This window comes from Girardinichthys multiradiatus, chromosome 22 (genome assembly GCF_021462225.1).
Source record: "Girardinichthys multiradiatus isolate DD_20200921_A chromosome 22, DD_fGirMul_XY1, whole genome shotgun sequence".
NCBI lineage: Eukaryota > Metazoa > Chordata > Actinopteri > Cyprinodontiformes > Goodeidae > Girardinichthys > Girardinichthys multiradiatus.
In genome coordinates, this window is record NC_061814.1 from 30,466,226 (window position 1) to 30,484,994 (window position 18,769).

General features: G+C 36.4%; 1 protein-coding gene across 4 annotated transcripts in view; it reads left to right on the plus strand.

Annotated features, from left to right (window-relative positions):
• LOC124859406 (neurexin-1a) overlaps window positions 1-18,769 on the plus strand; it is a 250,549-nt gene that overhangs the window by 39,773 nt on the left and 192,007 nt on the right. For 3 of the 4 annotated variants that reach the window (XM_047352171.1, XM_047352174.1, XM_047352173.1), the window contains 5 exons: window positions 466-492; window positions 7,782-7,904; window positions 8,921-9,302; window positions 15,952-16,142; window positions 16,897-17,070. In XM_047352171.1, coding sequence (XP_047208127.1) covers window positions 466-492; window positions 7,782-7,904; window positions 8,921-9,302; window positions 15,952-16,142; window positions 16,897-17,070 — 897 coding nt within the window. The remainder of the gene's footprint in view (window positions 1-465; window positions 493-7,781; window positions 7,905-8,920; window positions 9,303-15,951; window positions 16,143-16,896; window positions 17,071-18,769) is intronic. The other variant, XM_047352172.1, reaches the window with a different exon arrangement.

An 18,769-nucleotide genomic window follows, 5' to 3' on the forward strand; every position in this document is an offset into this window, starting at 1 on the left:
TATTTATTTTTACCAATAGTAAAAAATATATATACATGTAAATATACCATTAAATGTTTTTTTAAGTCACATTTCATTGATGAAGATGAAAGATGCCTGGGGAAAATAATGACGATACCTTCCAGTTGGCCCTGTGTGACCCTGACTAAAACCTGATGCTCTCATGATGACATTATCCTTTTAAAAGAAAATCCTCAAGCATTATAAAATATCTAAACCTCTGCCTAACAGATCCAGTCTTTAATTTTTACTTTAATATCCAATAAATTGTGCTGCTCTGGTACTCCAGCAGAGCAGAGCTTTAACCAGCATGCCCCAGCTTGAGGCAACAATATGTGAGAGCATCAGAGGACGGACAGTGTCCGTGTGTTTGTCCCCAGAGGGGTGGAGTATATGCTTTAATGATGTCTGCAGCTGTAACGTTGAAAGATGAATTTATCTCTCATCCATTCTTCCCCCATCTAGATTGTATCAAGATTAACTGTACCTCCAGTAAGTTACTGTTCACCTTTCTTCTTTTTCTACTCCTTCTGTAACATTTACGATTTACTCTGTTGCCTAAAAAAATGTTGATTTGTTTTATATTTTATTTTGTTATTGCTAAATGGAAAATATCAACACAAAATTTTAACTGGGGAGACTTAAGCAATTTATATGAATGTATCAAATACCTCACACATAGTAGGGTTTGAAAGAATTTTGTTGTAATTTCTTTGAGTATATAATTAGAAGTGTGGAGGAAATCGGGGGAGGCTTGAATTAATGACAAACTAGAATATGGCAGTCAGCTGCTATTCTACATACTGAGCAGTATCTAATTAATGAACCTTCTCACTCATAAATCCAGAAAGGAATAAAACGCATAGTATGGAAGCGTAGGTATTTTAGACATAGATTATTTCCTTGCCCCATCCACCCACCCACCCATCACCCACCCCCTTCTTTTCTTTTTTTTCTACATTTCTTCCTCAGTATTTCAAGGCGCCTGTAAATTGATGAGGCCATTCAAAGCACAGAGGAAATACAGAGTGTGATTTTATTATTGCCATTAACCTGCCTCACAGAGCAGAAAGAAAGAGATGGAGAGGAATGGAAAGAATTGATCCTGTTGGTGTATACGTGGAAGAAGTGTCTGTGTGTGTCTGTGTGTGCGCTCGAATAAAGGAACTACATAGCAATATTTTGGGAGGTAAATATCCCTGACATTAATTTTTCACAGCTCCTGATGAATTAATAATTCCTTTACTCGAGTCATAATACAAGAACTGTTTTTCTGCTTAATGTCTCTCAGGTGAGATACTCTCTCAATAAAAACCATTTGAAAACATACAGTTAAAGCACAACAATAATGGACCATGCTGTGCCACATTGTGAATATAATGATAAACTGTTCTGTGATAACAGCCAAATTGGATCTGTTGGTGCAAGTGTTACAGCACCAGAACGTCAATGCCTGATCAGAAGAGGAGACTTAAACAACACAACGCTTCCTCACACAATAACATGATGTGACCTCTAGACATGCTGCTTTAAAGGATCCTTTCTTAGCGTCTTTCTAAATGCAAAATAGCATCTCCCATGCATGGTCAATTGCTTCTGGTGTTTGTGCGCGCAAAATAAAAAGCAATAATTCCCTCCTTTCACTGCCTTACAAGGTCATCTTACCTTCTACAGGATCGTGTCAAGGTATTATCTGTTCATACTCATATTGTTAGCCTTATGATCACTATATTATTTTGCCTGTGAAAGATTCATTTAATCCTAATAATCTTAATTAGCAGCAGGGATGTAACAGTATAAGTTTTGTATCATATTTTGTGTGGCCAAATTCAATCATGATTTTGTTAAAAGGTGCAGCATACATTTTATTAATGAACTAAAATAATTTTCACCTTCACAAAACTAGTCTATATCTTAAACACAGTATCACGATTGTTTCTGGTTGAATACCTAAAATGAATGAAAACCAAAATTTAACAAAATTGATAAATCTGCCACTTTTGATAAATTGTTACAGATTTAATTTACTTAAAGAAAACATTTTCATAGCACTATTCGTCAGCTCATCCAGTGTATTGACACCATAAAAAGGATGACTGTTGAACTGCTTTAGACACAAGTAGTGACAACAAAAACATTGTCAGAAAGAAAAGATTCAGTGTTAGGTTAAGTCCTAGATAGATAGATAGATAGATAGATAGATAGATAGATAGATAGATAGATAGATAGATAGATAGATAGATAGATAGATAGATAGATAGATAGATAGATAGATAGATAGATAGATAGATAGATAGATAGATAGATAGATAGATAGATAGATAGATAGATAGATAGATAGATAGATAGATAGATAGATAGATAGATAGATAGATAGATAGATAGATAGATAGATAGATAGATAGATAGATAGATAGATAGATAGATAGATAGATAGATAGATAGATAGATAGATAGATAGATAGATAGATAGATAGATAGATAATTTGCTTTGTGCCTACCAGATATTGCTGTAGCTGGACAAGGGTGTTCACTAAACAAGGTTTTATTTGCAATTTCATTTTAAAACAATGCTACTGTCACTATGATGGGAGTCATTGAAACCAGCAATAATTTTATGCCTAAGATGCAGAGTTAAAGGATGGTTAAACAATGAGTTTGATGTTTTTCTTATATTTGCATTGTAAAGACAAACAACAACAAAAAATAACAAGCAATTCTATAGAAAAGGGAAACCATATATTTATATAAATCCAAGAACACAAAAGGAGTAAGTCTTCTTTTAATAGTTTCTGACCTAATTGTGTCGTAGGAAAATATTTAATTGAACTCAAAGAACACATCACTGTCAATTAGGGACCTAGGATCCCTGGGGCAGCCCAGAACTGTTTGAAGACAACACTGCCACTTCAGCTTAAACACTGTTAACAGACACTAAGTGACAGTTGACTGAAAATATGACCTGAAAGTACCTTGTGACAGATTTGCTGCTTTTATGTACAGCTGGCACAGCTATATTCATTAACAGTAATGGCAGGATTGTCATGATTTACAGTACATAGTAACCAGGAAATAGAAATGGAGGCTACTTATTGTGATTATTATCTCCCTAACAGAATCATTATCTTGAGTAATTGTTTGTCTTCTATAATTGATCTTGTACACACATTAGTATTGTTAAAGGAGCTTTAAGAGATTCTTCTGGACCTATTTGATGAGGTCATGGATGCAGGAGAGGTTTATGTTGCTTTGCCATCTAAAAGACTTAAGTTTAGGTAAGTTTAAATGTAAACAGCATACATAAAATAAGCGCTTTCTTGCCATTTAAATAGGAATTTACAGTGTGAGCTATCTAAGAAAGCACCTTCATCATTCACCACTTCACTCATAAATGAGAACCCCTGGATGACTGGTGATCATGATAAAAACAAATCTACCAAACTGATTTTAAACAAACCTTTTGGTGTGAGACTACATTTTTTAATCTAGACCTGAATTACAAACACAGCAATTAGTCAAAAAAACAGCCACAAAGAACTGTAGTTTACTTTACCAACATGTATAAATACTTAGAGCTAATAAGTATTTTTGTGAAAATTCAAGACGTTAACATGTGAGAGCATGCCGTAATAAAGTACATTTGTAGAAAATACATATGTAGTTTATTTCTTCAGTTAAGAGTAATGGAAAACAGCTAATAAAGTTGTTTCGAGTTCACATTTGCAAAGTCATTGCAGATGCTGCTTATTAAAGTTCAATAGGTGTAGGACATATCTATGTGTATTATTTCCTTTTTAACAGTTTACTGCTATGCTTACTGTATTAGTTTAATTGCCTGGTTTACAGTTATTGTCATATAGATTGATTGTATAATAGCTTATGACTAAATAGTTTAAAGCAGCCCAGTGGAAAACCCTAGTGGCAACATATTTGCAGACCTGAAAAAGTGGAAATAAAGAGAAAATATAATTTGTGTAAAAAATAACATTATAAAAAGTTTAGTTATTTATAATTAGTATAGAAATTGTTTAAATATTTGTCTGTTAATATACAGGGCAAAGAGCTGCACTCACTGATAATATTCCCAAAATCCTTAAATAGTTCACATCTTAATGATCTGCTTTTAAATAATAACTTTCACAATAGAATAGAATGCTGTTGAAATGCTTTCCCAGTGAAATGAACCTCTACAACTAACATGCTGTAAATAGAGAAGCAGTCATTATGTTTTTTTCATAAAAATACTTAGTAACTGCTCCTGACTGCTATGCAGAGGAGGACTTTAAAGTTCAACAGCCTGCTAAAGCTTTTTGAATTAAAGGTTGCTGAGCACACTGACCTAATGCTTGCCTAGTAATTTCCCTCTACCTGTGTCAAGGTGTCAAGGTGATGAAGAAGGCAGCACCAATCTAAAGTTAGAGCCAGAAATGATTGTGCAGAAATCTCATCTTCTAATGCTGTAATTTGTGAGTTGTCACCACAGTCATGTTGACGTGAAACACCCACTGGCTTAAAAAATGTAATTAAATAAATTTTCTTCATGTAGCACCTTTACAAAAACAAAGCATATAATACTCAATCCAAAGAAACATTTAACAATGCATGGAAGTAAAAACATTGTGCTATAAAATACCAGTAGTGCAATGACAATAAAAGCAAGTAATAAAGTACAATTTAAAAGATAATTGGAAACATTATTTAAAAAAACAATTAAAAAAAAATACACACATATTTTAATTCTAGGCATGGAAAACAGCCTGCTAATAAAAAAGAAGCAATTAAAGGTTTGCCTATCTGATCTTCTCTTATCAAAAAGATAAGAAATGTCACTGACATTTAAAGATTTAAAGAAGATATTCCTATTAGAAGAGTCTTGGTGGTTAGACAAACACTGACACAAATACCTAACAAATTATAGAGATTATGGTTGTTGATCAAGTTTTCTCTCAAAACTGTCTGTTTAGTCAAAAATAATGTGTTTTCATGGTATTAATACAAAAATTAAAAACAGCAAAGCCTAAAATACTGTACACGTTTTTGCAGGTTTACTATTGCAGTATATTGTATTTTGTTAATATTATTTAGATTTTGAAGCATCAGCATATGTGGAGACCAAGAAAATAGAGGTGATTGTTACTAGTCACTCTGTTTTAGATCTGTCACCGTTTAATGTTCTTATCACAAAGATTTCCCAATCAGTTACAGGTAAAGATAGAAAATCACAATCATAAGTTCAACTCAACTCTTAACTACTTAGATAAATTCAGTCAGTATCAGCCAAAACAATAGGTGGTTTTAAAAGATTATTTATATTTTAAAACAGATGTACACAGTATTGAAAGACACAAAATATGCAGTGAACACCCATTCATTTTAGTAGAGGTTTTTAAGTAAATTTGCTTATTGCACATAATCACCTCAATTCTTACTGTTCTGCTGTTCATAGACTAACCCTGATAATCTAACAAGCTGAAATTAGCTGTCCTACGGGCTTAGCCAGCTATTGTTGGCAGTTTCCTGCTAACCACACCTGATGCAATCTCTTAGGCAATTATACTTTCACAGAAAGCCTTACTGTAATGCTGCACAAATTAAAGCTGTTACAGATATGCACCACTGCTACCCAATTTACTGAAGTACCTCTCCAGTGATGTAGCAGTGACCCAATCATAACAGGACTACATGCGGTGTTGTGTTCATTATGTTGCCAGCAGGTGGCGTGAGTACAAAGATATGATTGCACAGATAGAGAAGAAGAAAAAAATAAAGAAGATGAAGAAAAATGAGCTTCATGGCTGGTGTGCTTTGCTGCTGTTTTACCTTACAAGAAGGCTATCTGTAATTATTCTGCTGCTACTTAAAACATAACAGTATACAGATACTCTGTCTGTACTGACTAAAATTTATTTTCTTTGCCAAGTTGAATGCTATATAGTGACTACAACAGGAGGGCAATCCGGCCTGTTTTCTAATTAATTCCTTATAATAATTTGACAACTTTTGGGAACTCATAGATTTTGTATAAAGACTTTCAGTGTAAGATGTTCAGTCAATAAAAAAAACCAAAAACCAAAAGGGAGATGTAAAGGAAAACTAACAATCTATCCTTACACAATTGCACTTAAAATCTGTTTTAAGATATTCCAACATACATGGAAAACTTTCAAGCATTATTGCAACTCTGAACTCAAATACATTGACTTCATTATTAAAACTATGCCCAAATGTAGAATAATTAAAGCCAATTGAGGTACAGCTAATATTATGTTGTGTAAATTATCATGTAACACTCTGTGCTGTGAATGTTGAGCGAATGGTTGCCCTCTTTGCTTCCTTTTTTTTCCTTTTTGGAGAGCAACAAGGGCATGAATGATGGAAGGCAAAGATCACACATGCTTTCAAGTTCAGCTCCATCCCATTATTTCATATCTCTCCTTAATCCCTCAGCAGTTGCCTAGTTCCAATCCTGCCCCAGTGTTTAGTGCTTACAAAGAGGAACCATGCCTCTGCAACTGAGCATGCCCTGGTACTGTGGTACCCTCAGATTTGCATACACATTGCACTGACGCTTTGAAGATTGCAGAAAGGCAGGAAATAAATAACCAAAAATGGGTTCAGGTGCATGAACTTGCCGCATCTCTGAAAGGCTCCTCAATGTGTGAAAGGGATCCAGAGCCTGGGGAATTATAATACCGTCACTGTGGCAAACCCTCATTGACCTGTTTTGTTACATGCGGCCAGCAGGAGAACATCAGAGCCATGTAGCAATTTAAAACCTTATAATGAACTACACTGACAAAAAATTTTAGTTTTGCCTTAAAAAGCCCAGTGTTAGAATTTCTTGAAAGATGTAATGGATAAATTTTTTTTTTTTTTTTACTCCTTTAAGATAGCAACGATTTAGACCATGTCCTCGGATCTTTTTATTTGCAACTTCTCAAGCTCTTCTTGAGGTTTTTGGCACAGTGACAGTGTGACACCTCCATCTCTGCCTGCTTGCAATGTGACTCATGCAATATTAATATGCTATTTTTGGTATTCAGCTAAAGTAATGGTAAAAATTATTTATCACTGTCTGCTAAATGTTATATTTATGTAATGAAATCAAAGAGTGAAATTTACCTGTAGAAAACAAAAATCACATTCTGTATTTCTTTCCTGTTTTCCTCTTTCTCTTTCTTTTTTACAGTATAATTAGGGTTATTCTTGTTTCTCTGTATTCGTCATTATTTTTGTTTTACCTCCAAGCTTACTGCTTCTGTTACAAGACGATATCTTTCTAAATGATTATTTCATTTCACATAGGGAAGGTTATAGAAATGTAGTAGCAATTGTGAGTTTACAAGATGCCAAATTCTAAAGTTCTGGAAGGTATTTGCTGCCACCAAGTGGAGCATGAAAAGGCAGAAACAAACCTAATTTGACTCTGTACTGTAACTGTAACTGTAACTGAAAAACAAAGAGCTCAAGAATAAAAAAAGCAATTGTTTGAGTTGTGTTAGAAAATTTGGTTTAAAGAAAATTATGCTCAGTGAGACTTTAGAAATGTGATGCCCTGTCTAATGATGTCACAAATGTAAGTCAGATTGGTGTGGTTAATGGACCATTTATTATGTTTACTTTGATGTTTCCTGTCTCTGTTTCCTTCATTTATTCTTACTTCCTTTCTATCTCCTCTCTGCATGACTCTCTTTATATGTACTACCATTCAAATCTTCTGCTGTGTATGTGTGTGTGAGTGCATGGGTGTTTTTTTCACCACCTTTTGGACCATTCCACAGGCAAAGGTCCAGAGACAATTTTTGCGGGTCAGAACCTGAATGATAATGAGTGGCATACCGTACGTGTGTTCAGGAGAGGCAAGAGTTTGAAACTGACGGTAGATGATCTACCGCCTGTGGAAGGTACTTCTTATTTTTTTTCTCTAATAATAACTTTGACAGGTTCTCACCTTTACTGGGCTCTCAGGGTCTAGCTAAAATACAACCACTACAACAGAACAAAAAAACGAGATGTGCATCTGCAGGTTCTTCACTGTACAGTGCCTTGCAAAAGTAGAAGGGAAATCGTATTTGGCTTTCATAAAAACAAATAAAAGTGAAAAGTGTAGGTGTATTTTTATTTACACCCCTTCACTATAAAACCCCTAAATAGACATCCAATGCAGAAGTCATATAATTAATCAAAATAAATCCAGCTGCGTAATTTCACTATAAATGCAGCTGTCATTTATTCAAAAATAAGAGTATGGAACATTAGCAAACCTACCAAAACGTGGCCATCCAGTAACACAAGAATTGGCGAGGCTAACACTGGATACACTAGATTTGTAAACAAGATACACTAATTTTGCATTTTTTAAATCTGACCTAAATGTAAAACCTATTTTTAAAAGAAAATCATAAAGAGTCTTGTTAGCAGTTTGCTACAAGTCTTATAGAGAACACACCCAACACGTGAAAGAAGGTGTTGTGGACAGATTAGTTTGAAACTGAACCTTTTGGCCTACATGGAAAATGCTATATGGGAAAGGAAATTAATACTACAAATCACATTGAACACACCATTCCTACTGTGAAACATGGTGGTGGCAGCATCATGAATTTATGGGTGAACTTACATTAAAGAGCAAGCCTGTCAAAAAAAAAAAAAAACTGTTAGAGAGGTGTATATACTTTTAGAAGGCACTGCTTATTTACAGCAGTTAATGTTTGCCAACATGTCGTTGCCTTAAATAAAAAAGAGTTTACCTTTTGTTAAATAAAGTCTCTTTTGGCAGACTTTGAAGGCATTCTCAATGTTTTTGATGACATAGTGTGTTGACATGACATGATAACTTTAAAGACCAGCTGTGGATCCTTCATTTTCAAAGCTCTTTTCCCAATGACATTCTCTCTCCCTCCTTCCCTTTAACTTAAAGGTCAAATGGCAGGTGACCACACTCAGCTGGAATTTCATAACATTGAGACGGGCATTGTGACAGAGAAGCGCTTCATGTCCATGGTGCCCTCCAACTTCATTGGCCACCTCCAAAGCCTCTCCTTCAATGGCATGGCCTACATTGACCTTTGCAAAAATGGTGACATTGATTATTGTGAACTCAATGCCATGATCGGCTTCAAGAACATCATTGCTGATCCGGTCACCTTCAAGTCACGTTCCAGCTATGTGACTCTCACCACTCTGCAGGCCTACTACTCCATGCACCTTTTCTTTCAGTTTAAAACCACATCCCCTGATGGTCTCATCCTCTACAACAGCGGTGATGGAAATGACTTCATTGTGGTGGAGCTGGTCAAAGGGTAGGTGGACAAATCCCTGTCATGAAACTTAATAAAGTACTTAGTACTTTAAGTGGGAATTTTTATGTTAAAGGTACAGACTCATTTGGGTGAAGTTCTGTTGAAAGGTTATGAGCAGTTATTAACTTACCTGCAGTAGATAACTTTCTTGGCATCTTCAGTTAGTTTAAATCTACATTAGTTGGTCCTTGAGGGGCCGAGACCAAAGCGTCATAAGCATCATGAATGTAAGTTCACATAAATGGTATTTTCTAAACCTTTAAAATGTTGTCCAGTTTGCCTTGAGTGGTAATTTATCCCTCAATATTTAGGCAGGCAGTGGAGGGAAGAACCGGTGCAGCACCACATATTTTCCTGTGTGAAACATGTTCTGAGAAAGGGACATTTAAAGCGTTTCTGATCAAAGAAAGACAGGAGAGTGCAAAAAGTAATAAATAGCATTCACTTGAACCACTGCATCTTGCATTTGTGTTTTACATTTCTTTACGTTTACATTAGATAGTTACTTTGACTGAAACAGCTTTACATATTTTGAGTATGTGCTTCACAAAGAAATATCCTTGGAGAGGTACTGCCTCCTACCCCAATTTTCAGTGTAAATAATCATAAATGTATGTTTAAATAACCACCCAAAGCCAAGAGATTACCTCCTATGCTGCCTTCACAATGTGTGGCTTTAAAAAGCTGGACAGCTAGCTAACGCTTAAGATGGAAATAATCAAGTCCTTGGTTGTTTTGTGGATTTATCTACAACTCCTTTATATTCCTTTTGTAAAACCATAACAAAATATGAAAGACAATATGTAACAAAGATAAATAAAACACTAAAACACAAAAGACAACTAGAACTAAACTTGTACTACCATAAATGTTTCCTATGGTCTTCTTATCCTCATGACTTCAGCAATCATAGTGCTCAGAACCTCCTGTGTAAGACAAGTGTGTCCTGTCTGCAGTAACGTAGCATCTAGAATGCCTGAGTCTCTCCCATGAAACATGGGATGTAGATGTTGTTCTGGAGGCTGAATCTGTGCTCCGTGCCACACCAGAGACTGGAATTACAAGCTCCACTCTAGCCAAAGTTTGGAAATCAGGGAACATTTCTTCAATTGAATTGTTCAGAAGTCAGCAAGAACAAGGGGTTTCATGACCTGGCAAGCACTCTGCTTCGACACCCCTGTGGGAGCAAATAGCTAATTAATATGCTGACTCACCACCGAGAGGTCAAGGGTGTGAATTGCAATCTGTCAAAAATGACTGATGACCTTCAGATTTTCCCACAGGGTTGGAGCAGTGAAAAAAGAATGATATCCGGTAAACGCGACCGCTGAGTTCAACCAATGTGTCTTTGGAGTTACTGGTTCAGAGCTCTACAGGCACCCAAAAAGTTTGTTCCACTGTCAGAATGGAGTATTTTGGCAGGACAACAGAGAGCAACAAATCTCCTCAGGGCATAGAAAAAGCTATCTGTTGACATGTATTCCACCACCTCTATGTGCACAGCTCTTTCAAATGAAAAGGACCACAAAAGGAATGCCTAAAGACATCCAGGCCTACATTTGTGAATGGAGGCTCAGGTGTAAGTCTGTCTGTAGGCGGGTTTGCCACTTTCTGCACTTGTAGCTGCCCATGTAGTTTGCAACTGGTAAAACATTTTTAGATGACAGAGAACACTAGATATTTGGTTCTAACAATCCAGAAGCCAACAGTTCAGATTGCTCCAAGCTACAGATTCTTCAAATCACTTGAGCTATATTCTTTAGGTAAGGCTTCCATTACTTACCCTGTGGAGCCACATTTTGGATTCTGACAGCATCAGACTGGTTCTTCTCAGGCGGTCCACTCCTTCATCAGGTGTGGTAACTAAATGAGCATCGTCAACATGAAACTGTGTCTCCATAAACTGTCTTGCATCAGAGCTAAGTTTATTCTGACCTTTTTTAACAGCTCGGCTCATGTACCATATTGCAACCGCAGGTAATGGTGTATTTCCAAACACACGGGCCTTAATTCTGTACTCTGCAATGTTCTTGTCCTGGTTATTATTCTCATACCAGAGGAAACAGATACAGACTCTATGTTCCTCTCTGACCAGAAAACATCTGCTGTACATCTGCTGTGAAAGCTACAAGTTAACTTAGAAACCACAAAAAAACTCCTATCAAATTATTGTGAGATATAAGTCAGCTAGAGTGCTTCATTGCATGTTCCCTGTTACTTGGAAGATGTTGTCATGGAGAATGAAATGGTAAAGGAGCTATTCAGGTCTGAAACGTCTTCATCCATAATGCTCAGAAAAGCTTTGTCATTTACAGACAATGTTTGTTTGTTCTCATCCTTTGATGTTTTGAACACTGAATGCTCAAGATTCTCTGAGAACATAGGTTGACTAATATCTTGACAAGAAAAAGATTGCTGTTGTTTTAATGCTGTTGTTAATGCTGTGGTTAGGTGCTATAGTTCTCATTGTTTCGGATACTGTTAGGGCACGAACTAAAAAAGGATGTGGGCCACTTTGACTTTTGGAGATCCATGAAAACGTCCCACACAAACATCATCCACGACAACCCAACCAAGGTCAAGCATAAAGAGCATCACGAGGTCCATTTATTTGCTCTCTTACGTTATAGACTCTTAAGATACGGGAGCATCTGAGTTCACTGCTGGGATCTTATTGACGATTAACTTTAGATGAGAGTGATGATGTTCTGCTTCACGTGAAGGAATTTTTGATCCATTATCTGGCAGCTTGTCACATTCGATTAAGGCAGGGAGAGGGATCTATACTTTTACATCCATAGACTCAAGAATAAACTTGTCAGCTTTTCCGCTGGATGTTATGTAGTTTTTGAGCAGATTTTTAATGTGTATGGAGCTGTACTGGCTTTAAATCCAAACAGGTAAGAAAACTCTGTCTGTACGAATGATTTGTTGCTTTGCTCATCAAGAACTATATCAAGCTTTACTGCTTTGTCTTCTCTCCCTGTGGGGTATGCTTTAACTAGCCAGGTTTTAGCACATGAGTGTAAACCACCTAAAATATTACAAACATCTGTGCACTTTGATGTGATTAATTTATTCACCTGGCTCCCGGCTTTCTTCTTTGTCAACTTATACAGTTCTTTGTTGTGGTAAGAGGAGGACTGGGGTGCAGAGGTGTTATGTATGCTTCACTGTTGCACTCAAAACACCTTAGGGTTGCTTCACATACCTGAGCCATATGCTGAGTCAATCCACAACACCTGTAGAAGATATAATTATCTTTAAGGTAAACTCTGAGCTGGATCATTGACTTTTAAAAGAGCATTGCATTGGATGGAATGTCTGTTTTGTGTTCACTCACTGAGAGTCTATTGTTAGATTTTGTCATCTTCTCTGGTTTTGATAATGTCTAACTGCTTGAGGTGGTAGACATGAAACTGGTATCGTTTTTCACCTTAACCGGATTTCTCACAAATTGTGAGAAGAAAGAAAATGGAGGGAATGGCACTTAATGGTCCTCTTCATACTTGAATGCTTGAGTTATCCATTTCTTATGTAAACTGTGAGTTTGTTTTATAAGGTTTACATAATTAGCTGTGTCCAAAGAAGCAATGCCTGGCAATTATCCTTCTGCTTTAGCGCATGCTAGCTCAAGAAGAATGTCACTAAAGTATTGAAACCTATCATTGTCCTTGTTTGTTAGTTTAGGAAGATTTTTAATTTTCTTGCACACCTACTCCAGAATTCCATACCATTCCTCTAGGTGTTGCCTGGTGTGGGGTTATGAACATGCACATAATTAATTTTCTTTGTGTGTTGTGATAAATCCAAATCCAACTATTTAACCAGCTCCCCTCCTGCCTGATAGATTAAATTCTTGTGTGTTCCTACGAAAAGATGCTTTACATGGCCAATGCTCTTCAGGATTTTCCTCAAACTGTAAAAAAAAAAAACAGAGCTCACAAATCCATGTCGTGTTGGGTATCCCGCAAGATCTTGTGCCTCTTGTGGCTCAGGTACTAATCCTAAGCTCTCTGTGGGTTAGTCTTTTGTGGAGGTCACCTGCCTAGTTTTTCCCATTTCAACTCGATTTGCTCCAATTTTAGGTTGTTGTACTTCTGATGTGTGGCTGATTCTGCATCCTGATCTATGACTGCAGTTCCTTTAGCTTCTTCCAGTCTCTTCCTCTTAAGCTGCAGCTTTGGCCTCAGCAGAAGCAGCAGCTATCTGGCTCTGAAGCATTTGGAGACTGGATTTAAAATCAGCTTTCTGTTTCATCATGCTAGCTTCAAGGTCAGCCTTTTGTTTAATAAACACTGACATCCTTTTCAGCCACCGTCAGTTGAGCTGGAACAGCTTTAGCTTTGGAACACACCTTAACGGCAGAAGAAGCAGTTCACCCTGACATCCTGTTGGACCACTGTGATGAAATACAGGAACTACTGCAATATATCATCACTGGCTTCAGAAGATGTTTTTTCTATCAGCTTGCTGACTAGCATCTGTTTCTAGCCTTTCTACTTGTTGTAGCTGCGTGGTTTTGTTGTAATACTGCCTAGTATGTTTGCCAGAAGGTAGACTCATACTGAGTTTGATGTAGCTGCACAAACTTCTTTTTACTATGTTGTCCTCACAATGTGTGGCTTTGCAAAGAAAGACAGACTCCTAATGCCTGATTCACAAGGCAAGATAATTATGCCAATTTTTTTTACCAATCTTCCTCTTCTGACAATCTAAAGGATGCCCTGATTATCGCGATGGCTCTAAAGATAATTTTATGAGATATTCCTGCTGTGTGTGGTGTGTTAAGAGTGATCTAGTCTGCTCGAAAGGACGTCGGAACCACTCCGTCCTCAAATCGAGGATATTCAACATGTTGGATTTTCTTGGCCCAATATCCTACCATGTGGGGTGCTCCCTGAAGACAAAAGAGAATGCAGCCTGTTGAATGTGACATGTAACCAATCAGAAAGCAAGGTGATGACGTTTCCCAAGAACAATAAAACACAACTCACCTCAATATTGTAGTGTAACAAGTAGAGCCCCTGCTCATGCTGTCTCCATTTCTTTAAGCAATGCCTTTTCTTTTTGTAATGTTTAGTCTCTGATAAAATTAGTCCAGAAACTATTGCCATTGCTTCTTCCTCGTTGGTCATGTTTATTTACTTTTAACTTATGTTTGATCTCAAGAGCTTTTACAGAATTTCCCGTCTGACATCTGAATGTTTGAGTGAAATCTGTTCATGTGCGGTGTGTTGTGCTTGCCGTGTGGCTGTACACCACACACTGTAGGTCCAAACCTGTTGTATCTGTGATTTTTTAGTGTCATGTGTGGGGTCTCTTTACAATTTTAAAATCTTACCATGTGAACCAGACATAAATTGAAAATAATCCAGTCCTTGGTTGTTTTTTTTGTTGTTTTTTTACAATGTCTCAATCATGCATAAAATACAAAAGAGACAACCAGATCAAAGCTTGCACAACCATAAATGTTTCTTAACACAAAAATTAGCTGGCAATGTAAGCCTAGCTTATACAATTAGCTCAAACACATTGAAATAATTACTTTCATCTAATCAGTTTAACTAGCAGAATACTACACAATATTCAAATAATAGTTAATAACTTAAGCAAAAAATGTCTACTCTGGTAAAGCTCTATCATAAAACTATTTATTCAACACAAAGCTAATTAAATTAATTCTTATGGAGACAGTACACATTCATATAATGTTTTGACAGAACTTTCAGTCAAATATTCTGACCTATATGTTTAAACTGAGAATTTATTTATAGTTTAATATTTTAAATGCATTTTGTGTTTTGCTTTTATGCATTCGCAATGTTTTATAGCATGCCAAATCACACCTTTTTCTTATATTTGCCAAGTACATGTGATTCCTACCAAATGCAAAAAATCCCCAAACTGGGAAAAACTATCAGGTTTTAACAGTGCTAAATTACTCATTCAGGGATCTCTACACAAATGAATCATGACTTTCATTATAGAACACATCATACATATGGCAGCTTTTCATGCCAGTATGTTGGGACTTTCTTCTCTTATCACCTCTGTGCCAGAGTTTTAAACAGAAGAGCTGTCAGCTGTTACCATGCTGTTTAATCTTTATAAAGGAATGCATATACACAACACTAAAGATGATCAGCTTAACTGTAGTGTGTTTGTCATTGCTGAAAAAAAGAATTACCTTTTTTTTACCAGTGCCTGACGTTGGACTATTCAGTGACATCACCATTTAGTCATGCATTTCATTTAAATGAGCTCACAACCCAAGAAGCCTGTAAACTGAGCCTGGAATGCTTTGCTATCTTAGCTACCTTTTAATATTAGGTCCTTTTATTAAGACAGGTGGACTTACTGATACAGTGCTCTTTTTGAATGGACACACACCATCAGCAGCTAAACACATGCAAATGCTTGCTCTAATTTTTCTGATTTTCATAGTACAATTCTACTTACATATGATGTAAAACCTTAAACATTTATGTAGGAATAATATTTTATATTTGCAAGTAACGGTAAAGCATCATTCTGATTCCAAAACAGCTGCCCAACAATCCAATTAGGTATAACAGGAATTTTATTCTTCTAGTCTTATGTTTGTGTGTGCTTATGTTTGTTCATACTGTTCCATACCTGTTTCTAGTTATCTTCACTATGTATCTGACCTGGGAAATGGAGCCCACCTCATCAAAGGCAACTCAAACAAACCCCTAAGTGACAACCAGTGGCACAATGTCATAATCTCCAGGGACACCAACAATCTGCACACAGTCAAGATCGACACCAAGGTTACCACGCAGACAACCTCAGGAGCTAAGAACCTGGACCTGAAGGGTTGGTATAGATTCTGAATTCATATACCCTAACCAGACAATTAATGAGGTGCATCTTTCCAAATGCAATGCATTTAGGCTTCTAGAGGTGGTGAAGACGACTTGCTGAAGTTCAACCTAAGCTTCATAATGGGGAAGAAAATGACTTTGAATGGGGCATGGTTGTTGGTGGCAGAGGTGTAACAAATAAAATTGTTGGTGAAGGTGTGTACAGTTTATTTTAGAGTTTTGTTTTTTTTTCTATTAAGAAACAAGTGTTTGAAAGGTATAACAGGTTAGAGAAACGCTGCTGGGTGGAAGGCACAAAAAAGCTTCTGCTTCTTACTAGCTCTCAGGTAGCCTTGAGAAAGAATTTATCTGGTCTTTTGTCAGGACTAACAATGTGGACATGTTGCAGGGAACTGATAGAAAATACTGTTACCGCTCAGCCAAACAACATTTATTTGAAAGAATTATCTATTACCAGCATGGAAGCTGCTAAGATTGAATGCAGCTTTGTACTTTGTAATTGGTGTTCTACCTTGAAGAATGTTGCTGTTCATTAAAAATTATGAATGAGGTAGGACATAGCATTTGGCAAATGTGTGGCTTGGACTCGTTAATGAACACTGAATATTTACCTCATAACAATTTGAAAGATTTCTTAGGCAAGGCTGATAATTGGTATTGCTGCATAAAACTTGAAATGGAAAGCTTGGCATTCTACTTTATTTCCACTAGGGGTCAGAACTGTCAAATTTCTGATTACTTTACAGGAAACCTTTACATTGGTGGGGTGGCTAAGGAGATGTATAAGGACCTTCCCAAACTGGTGCATGCCAAGGAAGGTTTTCAGGGTTGCTTGGCATCGATGGATCTGAACGGGCGTCTCCCAGACTTGATGTCAGATGCTCTGGACTGTGTTGGACAGATAGAAAGAGGATGTGAAGGTGAGCAGTCCTTAAACCCACAAAAAATGAGCCAGTTGCTGATGAAAAGGTTTTTCAAATTTATTTTGTTTATAGAATTTTAAGCTGAACTGAAATATTCCTTGATTGAGTATAAGTAGATTTAAATATTTTAATTTTTTCAACAAATCCCATAACACAAGAAAACAAATCCCTTCATTTCACTTAGAATAGTTTATTACATAATGTTTTCCCAAGATATCTTCAGGAGTCAGTGGAAAAGTATGTCATGCTGTACAATCCTACCAGTCCTATACATATCTTAAAGCAACTCCCATTCTGAAGCACTCCCACAAAGAAAGCATTGGTAACTTGTGGCATGTAATTTAATATCCATAAAGCATGTTAGTATTCTGTTTGAATTCATCAAGCTCCAACACTCTTCCACAGGCGATCATTTCTGTTTTACTTGGCTTTAATCTGATTATTCTCTTCACCATATTTGCATTGCCAGTGTTTCTTCCCATTTTATCCTCATTCTGTTTTACACTATGCATGCTTGCTGGATCTGAGATATTTGGCCTGAAGCGATCCTTTTAAATTATGGATGAAGCCTTTGTTGCATGCATGAATATCATTTGCTCAGTCTAATGTGTGCACTATTTCCACAGACAATATTTGATTTTTTTTCTCCAGCTTCAGTAGGTTAGTTTACTTTCTCTTCTCCCCCACACGTTTACCATTAAGTACTTCTGACTTTTTTCATGTTCTAGCGTAACAAATGGTATCCCATTCAGCATCTGTGAAGGCGTGTTAAAATGCTGTTGACAGTCTGTGCTACCACTAATCAATGATTGCTTGAAATAGAGAAAAAAACATGTTTTTTTATTGTGATGATGGTGTTGTAATGTAGTACATTGTTGCTACATTTGTATGACAAAGCCAGACCTAAGTAAGTGTTTCAGAGGAAAAATAGAAGGAAAACATCACATTTAGTTCTTTTAATGCCAGCACGTATTTAAATTGACCTCAAAATGCTTGGATTTAGAGAGAAGTTGTTCTTGAATATTGACTTGATAAAACTTCATATAACCGTCATTATATGAAGTAATGTGTTATTCTTTTGCTCTTTCTTCCGAAAAATATATTTTGCCTTGTGCCTTTTGCCTCAGAATCGATTTTCTGTCAGTCCCTTCATGAAACTTTGGTGCTTCTTACTAACCACTGGTAAACTTTGCCTTTTCCTTTCCTATTATTTTGCCAACAAAAGTTGCAGTGACAAAGCTGACTTGCAAGGTAGAAAGCTTTGTCTGTTTGATAACGAATAATATTCCTCCTATCCCATTGCATCTGAACCCTCACCCACTCCACACACCACCACTACCCTCCCCAAAGTCTTTCACCAACACAATGTCTCTACATGTTTTTTTAACAAGAGGATTGACTTGTTAGGATGAAATTCTAGGCATGAAATTCTATGCGACTGGTGTTTTGATTTGCAGTCACATTTTCTAAGTAGTTCTACTTGAAAATGTAATGCTATTAATAAGAGTTAATTTCATTTTGTTTTTGCATGCTTCTAAACCAAGCATATTATATTGCATAGATTTCCTTTCAAAATATTTAGGTTTTAAATGGCAACATTGTTATTTTTACAAAACAGTGTACCAATAATAATTTAAGCATAGTGTTACTAACCATCCATTCTTGTCATCGTTCCATTTGTAGCACTCTCTTAACA